The sequence below is a fragment of the Oncorhynchus mykiss genome, chromosome 20 (assembly GCF_013265735.2).
Source record: "Oncorhynchus mykiss isolate Arlee chromosome 20, USDA_OmykA_1.1, whole genome shotgun sequence".
Taxonomy (NCBI): Eukaryota; Metazoa; Chordata; class Actinopteri; order Salmoniformes; family Salmonidae; genus Oncorhynchus; species Oncorhynchus mykiss.
In genome coordinates, this window is record NC_048584.1 from 42,765,993 (window position 1) to 42,775,386 (window position 9,394).

At 48.1% G+C, this 9,394-nt stretch overlaps 1 protein-coding gene across 1 annotated transcript in view; it reads left to right on the top strand.

The window, feature by feature from the left end:
• The window catches only part of LOC110499501 (vesicle transport protein SFT2A), a 28,946-nt gene extending 20,829 nt beyond the window's left edge, over nt 1–8,117 (top strand). The window contains exon 8 of the mRNA XM_021576633.2: nt 6,980–8,117. Coding sequence (XP_021432308.1) covers nt 6,980–7,019 — 40 coding nt within the window. The 3' untranslated portion in view covers nt 7,020–8,117. The remainder of the gene's footprint in view (nt 1–6,979) is intronic.
• The last annotated feature ends 1,277 nt before the right edge of the window (nt 8,118–9,394 follow it).

The following is a 9,394-nucleotide window of genomic DNA, read 5'->3' on the forward strand; positions in this document are numbered from 1 at the left end:
TTGTTGTTGTTGTGTAGTATTCATGTTATTATCAGTGATAACCTCTGATTGACCGCCCTGCAAGTTGGCTTTTGGGGGATTGTTGTGGTGATTTCTGTATTGGATTCCCTCTCTCTGAAGTTCTGGGTGGATTAAACACATGCAATCTGAGCCCCCCCCAATCCTCAGCCCCAAAGGCATGGCTTGTTCAGCCCAGCTGTGACTGAGTCAGGGATTTCTCTCCCTTTAGTGTTTTTCACTTTAGTGGGATTTCTCTCCCTCTAAAAATGGGTCATAAAATCAGCTCAAATGGGGTCTCCCGCTGCATTCATCTCTGTACAACACAATGGTGATGTGAAATATTCCCCTGTGGAAGAGTAACAGCGTCTACATCTGATCTGCCTGTCTCACCCCCCTCCTCCCCCACCCCATACCTCGACCCCTGACAAGCAGAGGACCCTATGGGTGTAAACGTTTTATGCCTGTCTCACCCCCCTCCTCCCCCACCCCATACCTCGACCCAGAGGACCCTATGGGTGTAAACGTTTTATGCCTGTCTCACCCCCCTCCTCCCCCACCCCATACCTCGACCCAGAGGACCCTATGGGTGTAAACGTTTTATGCCTGTCTCACCCCCCTCCTCCCCCACCCCATACCTCGACCCAGAGGACCCTATGGGTGTAAACGTTTTATGCCTGTCTCACCCCCCTCCTCCCCCACCCCAGACCTCGACCCAGAGGACCCTATAGGTGTAAACGTTTTATGCCTGTCTCACCCCCCTCCTCCCCCACCCCATACCTCGACCCAGAGGACCCTATGGGTGTAAACGTTTTATGCCTGTCTCACCCCCCTCCTCCCCCACCCCAGACCTCGACCCAGAGGACCCTATGGGTGTAAACGTTTTATGCCTGTCTCACCACCCCCTCCTCCCCCACCCCATACCTCGACCCAGAGGACCCTATGGGTGTAAACGTTTTATGCCTGTCTCACCCCCCTCCCTCCCCCACCCCATACCTCGACCCAGAGGACCCTATGGGTGTAAACGTTTTAAATGACATTTGGAATTGTTAACGTTTCGAAGGGGGAAAAAAAATGTTTCAACCCGAAGAAGGTTTAATTAAATATAACATTTTTACAAAATTTGAATCACAGTGTAGTTATCACAAAATGACCACTAATCGGTTCCAATCAACGTAAAGTGAAAGATACAAACTGAAACAAATGCTTTAAAGTTAGGAGGAGGAGGTATGCATCTTTTGAAATCTTTCGTCATGGCTACAAAATGCTCCTCACGTCGTCATGGCTACAAAACGCTCCTCACGTAGTTGTGGCTACAAAACGCTCCTCACGTCGTCGAGGCTACAAAACGCTCCTCACGTCATCGTCATGGCTAGAAAGAGCTCCTCACGTCATCGTCATGGCTAGAAAGAGCTCCTCACGTCATCGTCATGGCTAGAAAGCGGTCCTCACGTCGTCGTCATGGCTAGAAAGAGCTCCTCACGTCGTCGTCATGGCTAGAAAGAGCTCCTCACGTCATCGTCATGGCTAGAAAGAGCTCCTCACGTCGTCGTCATGGCTAGAAAGAGCTCCTCACGTCGTCGTCATGGCTAGAAAGAGCTCCTCACGTCGTCGTCATGGCTAGAAAGAGCTCCTCACGTCGTCGTCATGGCTAGAAAGAGCTCCTCACGTCGTCGTCATGGCTAGAAAGAGCTCCTCACGTCGTCGTCATGGCTAGAAAGGAAACTTAAAGCTGATTTTTACCTAACTCGGTAGCAACCAAAGGGATTTCGGAGTTGTCCATCCCTGAGACCGGGTGTGGTAACTCCTATATCTAAAGTTTAGTAATGATGTTAGGCACAGTGGAGATATTTGTAAAAGGGCTTAATAAATGAAAACATAGCAATGTATCAACCTACTTGACATGACAGAGGGCCCACCAACATTCTGGTAGAGAACGCGGTGATGACATGACAGAGGGCCCACCAACATTCTGGTAGAGAATGCGGTGGTGACGTCACAGAGGGCCCGCCAACATTCTGGTAGAGAATGCTGTGATGACGTCACAGAGGGCCCGCCAACATTCTGGTAGAGAATGCGGTGATGACGTCACAGAGGGCCCGCCAACATTCTGGTAGAGAATGCGGTGATGACGTCACAGAGGGCCCGCCAACATTCTGGTAGAGAATGCGGTGATGACGTCACAGAGGACCCGCCAACATTCTGGTAGAGAATGCGGTGATGACGTCACAGAGGGCCCGCCAACATTCTGGTAGAGAATGCGGTGATGACGTCACAGAGGGCCCACCAACATTCTGGTAGAGAATGCGGTGATGACATCACAGAGGGCCCGCCAACATTCTGGTAGAGAATGCGGTGATGACGTCACAGAGGGCCCACCAACATTCTGGTAGAGAATGCGGTGATGACATCACAGATGGCCCGCCAACATTCTGGTAGAGAATGCGGTGATGACGTCACAGAGGGCCCGCCAACATTCTGGTAGAGAATGCGGTGATGACGTCACAGAGGGCCCGCCAACATTCTGGTAGAGAATGCGGTGATGACGTCACAGAGGGCCCACCAACATTCTGGTAGAGAATGCGGTGATGACGTCACAGAGGGCCCGCCAACATTCTGGTAGAGAATGCGGTGATGACGTCACAGAGGGCCCACCAATATTCTGGTAGAGAATGCGGTGATGACGTCACAGAGGGCCCACCAACATTCTGGTAGAGAATGCGGTGGTGAGTACTAAAATTGTCGCCCGTAATAAAGCGCAGTGCACTTATGATCAACCGCATCTAACGGCTGCAATGAAGTGGCAGCTGTGTTCATATAAGTGATGTCGCCATAGTCTAGGACAGGAAGGAATGTTGACTGAATGATATGCTTTCTACCATTTAGTGAGGCTTGACCTATTTCTATAGAAGAAGCCCCTTTTTAAAAATGTTTTATTCTCAACTTATTAATTAACTCAGCAGTATGTGTTTTTTTTAAAGATTACTTTTCATCTATCCAGATGCCCAGATATTTGTAAGCAGGGCAAAGCTCAATATGGACGCCATCCAAAGTACATATCAGTGAATGAATGAAGTCGAATGTAAATGCATTTTCATTTCTTAGACATTTTATTATTTATTTGGCCCTCTATTGTTTTATCACGCGGCCTGAGTAATATTTCAATTCTGAAATGATTATAGTTTTCCTTAGAGCATAACATTTAACCAAGTTGAGTCCGTTAACAACACCATTCTTATTTACATTGACAGCCAGGGTTAACCAACATCCTAACTATAGTATGGAGCCGTTTCCCTTTTGAATCACATCATACAGGCATTATTTATTTTATTTAACCAAGAAAAATGGTTATTTACAATTATTAACCCTGACTCCTACAGAAGTACCTCCCCTCTCCACTCCAGCCACTCTACAGTCACTATGGTCCGTCACGCTAACTTTGGTGTTGATCTGTGTTCGTCACATCATTACTCCCCAGACTACTGTAGACCAGACTGAGGACGTCACTCCCCCCAGACTACTGTAGACCAGACTGAGGACATCACTCCCCCCAGACTACTGTAGACCAGACTGAGGACGTCACTCCCCCCAGACTACTGTAGACCAGACTGAGGACATCACTCCCCCAGACTACTGTAGACCAGTCTGAGGACATCACTCCCCCAGACTACTGTAGACCAGACTGAGGACATCACTCCCCCAGACTACTGTAGACCAGACTGAGGACATCACTTCCCTAGACTACTGTAGACCAGACTGAGGACGTCACTCCCCCCAGACTACTGTAGACCAGACTGAGGACGTCACTCCCTAGACTACTGTAGACCAGACTGAGGACGTCACTCCCCCAGACTACTGTAGACCAGACTGAGGACGTCACTCCCCCAGACTACTGTAGACCAGACTGAGGACGTCACTCCCCCCAGACTACTGTAGACCAGACTGAGGACATCACTCCCCCAGACTACTGTAGACCAGACTGAGGACATCACTCCCTAGACTACTGTAGACCAGACTGAGGACGTCACTCCCCCAGACTACTGTAGACCAGACTGAGGACGTCACTCCCCCAGACTACTGTAGACCAGACTGAGGACGTCACTCCCCCAGACTACTGTAGACCAGACTGAGGACATCACTCCCTAGACTACTGTAGACCAGACTGAGGACATCACTCCCCAGACTACTGTAGACCAGACTGAGGACATCACTCCCCCAGACTACTGTAGACCAGGCTAATCCTTTAATGTGTTTTACTCTGTTGATACTATATATAGGCCGTCTCGCTCTCCCAGTTCTCCCCAGTCCCTGGTTGAACCTGTATCTGCTCTCCCCCAGTCCCTGGTTGAACCTGTATCCGCTCTTCCCCCAGTCCCTGGTTGAACCTGTATCCGCTCTTCCCCCAGTCCCTGGTTGAACCTGTATCTGCTCTCCCCCAGTCCCTGGTTGAACCTGTATCCGCTCTCCCCCAGTCCCTGGTTGAACCTGTATCTGCTCTCCCCCAGTCCCTGGTTGAACCTGTATCTGCTCTCCCCCAGTCCCTGGTTGAACCTGTATCTGCTCTCCCCAGTCCCTGGTTGAACCTGTATCCGCTCTCCCCCAGTCCCTGGTTGAACCTGTATCCGCTCTCCCCCAGTCCCTGGTTGAACCTGTATCCGCTCTCCCCCAGTCCCTGGTTGAACCTGTATCTGCTCTCCCCCAGTCCCTGGTTGAACCTGTATCTGCTCTCCCCCAGTCCCTGGTTGAACCTGTATCTGCTCTCCCCCAGTCCCTGGTTGAACCTGTATCTGCTCTCCCCCAGTCCCTGGTTGAACCTGTATCTGCTCTCCCCCAGTCCCTGTTGGAACCTGTATCTGCTCTCCCCCAGTCCCTGGTTGAACCTGTATCCGCTCTCCCCCAGTCCCTGGTTGAACCTGTATCCGCTCTCCCCCAGTCCCTGGTTGAACCTGTATCCGCTCTCCCCCAGTCCCTGGTTGAACCTGTATCCGCTCTCCCCCAGTCCCTGGTTGAACCTGTATCCGCTCTCCCCCAGTCCCTGGTTGAACCTGTATCTGCTCTCCCCCAGTCCCTGGTTGAACCTGTATCTGCTCTCCCCCAGTCCCTGGTTGAACCTGTATCTGCTCTCCCCGAGTCCCTGGTTGAACCTGTATCTGCTCTCCCCCAGTCCCTGGTTGAACCTGTATCTGCTCTCCCCCAGTCCCTGGTTGAACCTGTATCTGCTCTCCCCCAGTCACTGGTTGAACCTGTATCTGCTCTCCCCCAGTCCCTGGTTGAACCTGTATCTGCTCTCCCCCAGTCCCTGGTTGAACCTGTATCTGCTCTCCCCCAGTCCCTGGTTGAACCTGTATCTGCTCTCCCCCAGTCCCTGGTTGAACCTGTATCTGCTCTCCCCCAGTCCCTGGTGGAACCTGTATCTGCTCTCCCCCAGTCCCTGGTGGAACCTGTATCTGCTCTCCCCCAGTCCCTGGTGGAACCTGTATCTGCTCTCCCCCAGTCCCTGGTGGAACCTGTATCTGCTCTCCCCCAGTCCCTGGTGGAACCTGTATCTGCTCTCCCCCAGTCCCTGGTGGAACCTGTATCTGCTCTCCCCCAGTCCCTGGTGGAACCTGTATCTGCTCTCCCCCAGTCCCTGGTTGAACCTGTATCTGCTCTCCCCCAGTCCCTGGTTGAACCTGTATCTGCTCTCCCCCAGTCCCTGGTTGAACCTGTATCTGCTCTCCCCCAGTCCCTGGTTGAACCTGTATCTGCTCTCCCCCAGTCCCTTGTTGAACCTGTATCTGCTCTCCCCCAGTCCCTGGTTGAACCTGTATCTGCTCTCCCCCAGTCCCTGGTTGAACCTGTATCTGCTCTCCCCCAGTCCCTGGTTGAACCTGTATCTGCTCTCCCCCAGTCCCTGGTTGAACCTGTATCTGCTCTTTTTAAATGACAGCTCAGGGAACTATTGTTGTGTCCTAAACGGCACCCTCTTCCCTAATATAGTGCACTACTTTTGACCAAGGCCCATAGGGCTCTGGTCGAAGGTAGTGCACTTCATAGGGAACAGGGTGCCCTTTGAGGCATACCTTATCTCGGGTTTCCTAGAATAGACTTGGGTGTCATCATTTCAGTCAATTATCATTTATTTATGTGGTGTGTTTTAGGAAGCCGGTTGTTAAAATAGCAGTCTGTTGCCTCCAGCGTAGAGCCAATAAGGATAGAGGAAAGGTGTGTGTGTGTGTGTGTGTGCGCGCGCACGCCTTTATGTGAAGTGGGTGAGCTCACTGCAAGTCAGAGAAGCAGGAGAGTCACCAGTCTTTTCCACCAACCCCCTCGTACTTCCTCTCTCTCTGTCTCCTCCCTCCATCCCGTCCTCTTTTAACCCTTTACTGGTTCAGCTTCACAGCTCCATCAGTAGGTGTTGAGGCTGGCAGCCAAGGAAAGTCTGCCTAGCAACACATGGATAGAGAGAGAGAGAGAGAGCGGTTGATGGAGAGAAAGAAAGAATGAGGGGGAGGCGGGAAGTGCGGAAGAGAGAGAATTAAGATGGAAGAGTGACCTTGTTTTGCTGTTGCTGTGGTAACTTCTGGTTGTGATGCATCATTCCAATACCTGGAGTGTGGAAGGGGGAGGGGCATCACTGAACATGTGCTGCTTTCCCGCCAAAACGTAATTTAAATATGCGTGAGCCACACCTATAACAACAACTAAAAAACGCAATCACAATGCTGTAAAGTACCTTTCGGGTGATATACTGTAATTGTTATCAAGAAAGGGTAAAATGTCTGTGGTGGGTACCCAAAAATTATTTAAAATACTAGATAGAACGAGAAAGAAATCACTGTGTTATCCACTATTGCTTTCCTCATTCTTTTTTAAAAGTTTTTGTTCTTCTGATTTTCAGATAAATAAAGCCTGCTGGATTGTTCATGTAAACACCCTTCATGAAGTCTGTTGTCATTTATCACCGATTCTCCTAACACTTCTGTTGTCCCTTCTTCTCCAGGGACGCCGTAATGAAGGTCTTCACCAGCTGTCTGAGTTAGGAGAACAGACGTGGGTTCAAACACTATTTGAGATCAGTTTAGCTGGGCTTGATTGAGCATGCCTGGCGTGATGGAACCAATAGAAAATTGCATAACTGCAAACCCCACCCACTTAACACTCCAGGAAAGCTAGAGCAATTTGTCTAGGTATTTGAAAGATTTCGAATTGTATTTAAACCCAGGTCTAATGTTTCCAGACTGCATACTTGTCTTCTCATGTAAAAGTGGACAGAGTGGATATATGTCAAATATTTTGTTTTTGGAATTGTTTTTCCATTTTATTTTCTAATATATTTTCATTGCTGTTTCATACTATGAATCATTAATATTTCCAATAATTGTATAACGGGTATCTGAAACTAAAGTGTTCATATTATGCTTACCAGGGTTGGGGTCATTTCCATTTGAAATGTATTTGATTCAGGAAGTTGACTAAAATTCTAATTCTATTGTTCTTCATTGAGAAGCATTGACGAGATTTCAGTTTACTTCCTGAATTGACTTGAGTTGAAATGGAATTGAACCTGCTTGATGCTCCTCTGCAAAATCTCATATTTTTACACTCAAATTCTGTCTGTTGTTTTTTTTTTAAGTGCTTCTGGTGAAAGCGAGAGATGAAATTAAAATATCCATGAAGACAGGGTTGGGGTCAATTAGAATTGAAAGCAGGTCTGTTCCAGAAGTTGTTTAAATTTCAAATAAATAAAAAAACTCTCGAAATAAATAGCTTTTATGGTTGTTAATGGCAAAGTCATTCACATAGATTACATTTGTTCAATTATTGAATTGGAAATTTTAGTTTTTCTGCTTTTAAATTTTGAATTGACACCAACCCTACAAAAAAATATATAATGTCCTATCTTGTTCTTTCAGAGCAGGTTAAAGCCTATAGACATTCACAGTGTGATGCCTGTAAATCTGAGAATACAACTCAATGCCTTACCCTTTTCTGCTTTTGCATTTTGTCCAATGAAAATCAGACTTGCTGAGACTTTACAACAACGGGAAGACTATTTTTGATGAATGACATCATTAACCGTTTTCATTTCATTTTAAAACTGCGCTCCTTTCAGTAAACTAACTTAGTTCACCCTCAAATGTTGGCGGCATGCTTATCATTTTCTAGGAGCAGAGGCGCGTGTGTGTGTGTGTGTGTGTGTGTGTGTGTGTGAGAGAAAGAGAGAATTTCCTAAAATGTAGAAGCAGACACATCTGTCTGTGCACGTGCGAGCATGCTTATGTAAGGGATTCCTTGAAACATAGTTGAATCTCCTTACCTCACGTGTCTAAGTCAGTGATGTGGAAGTAAAATGGCTGATAGCCAGTCACAGTGAGTTATGTTACTAAATTAATAAACTACAGTACCCCACCGTGCACTGCCTGGGGAGACAGACAGACATCACATTAAACCCAGATCCCTGCCTGGGGAGACAGACAGACATCACATTAAAGCCAGATCCATGCCTGGGGAGACAGACAGACATCACACCACATTAAACCCAGATCCCTGCATGGGGGAGACAGACATCACATTAAACCCAGATCCCTGCCTGGGGGAGACAGACATCACATTAAACCCAGATCCCTGCCTGGGGGAGACAGACCACATTAAACCCAGATCCCTGCCTGGGGGAGACAGACATCACATTAAACCCAGATCCCTGCCTGGGGGAGACAGACATCACATTAAACCCAGATCCCTGCCTGGGGGAGACAGACATCACATTAAACCCAGATCCCTGCCTGGGGGAGACAGACATCACATTAAACCCAGATCCCTGCCTGGGGGAGACAGACATCACATTAAACCCAGATCCCTGCCTGGGGGAGACAGACATCACATTAAACCCAGATCCCTGCCTGGGGGAGACAGACATCACATTAAACCCAGATCCCTGCCTAGGGAGACAGACGATCACTCTTCCCTTTTCTCAGCCAAAGACGACGAAGAGAAAGGAGCTACTGTACCAGTAGGTTGTTTTCATTAGGGTACACTTTAGCAAAAAAAAATTTTTCAAAATGTGTTGCAATGAGGAAAAATCTACAGTTCTTATTGGACATAACCCTGTAATCCCTCTCTATTTCAATCTGTTTTCTTCTATTTGGTGCTCATTGAACATGACCCAGATCACCGCATGTGTGCAGTGAGTGACATACAAAATGTCCCCTCTTACCCCTTAAAGCTCAAAGCCCAATTGCCTGTAAATGAGCTCTCTTTGTTTCTCTAATTGAGATGCAGTTGAGTCCTTCTGGCTCATTCTGCTTCTTGTAATCTAGACATTACCTACTAACATACTATACTACAGCATGACATTTTTAATATTAGCCTGGTCCCAGATCTGTTTGTGTTGTCTTCACAACGTCTATGGTCATTG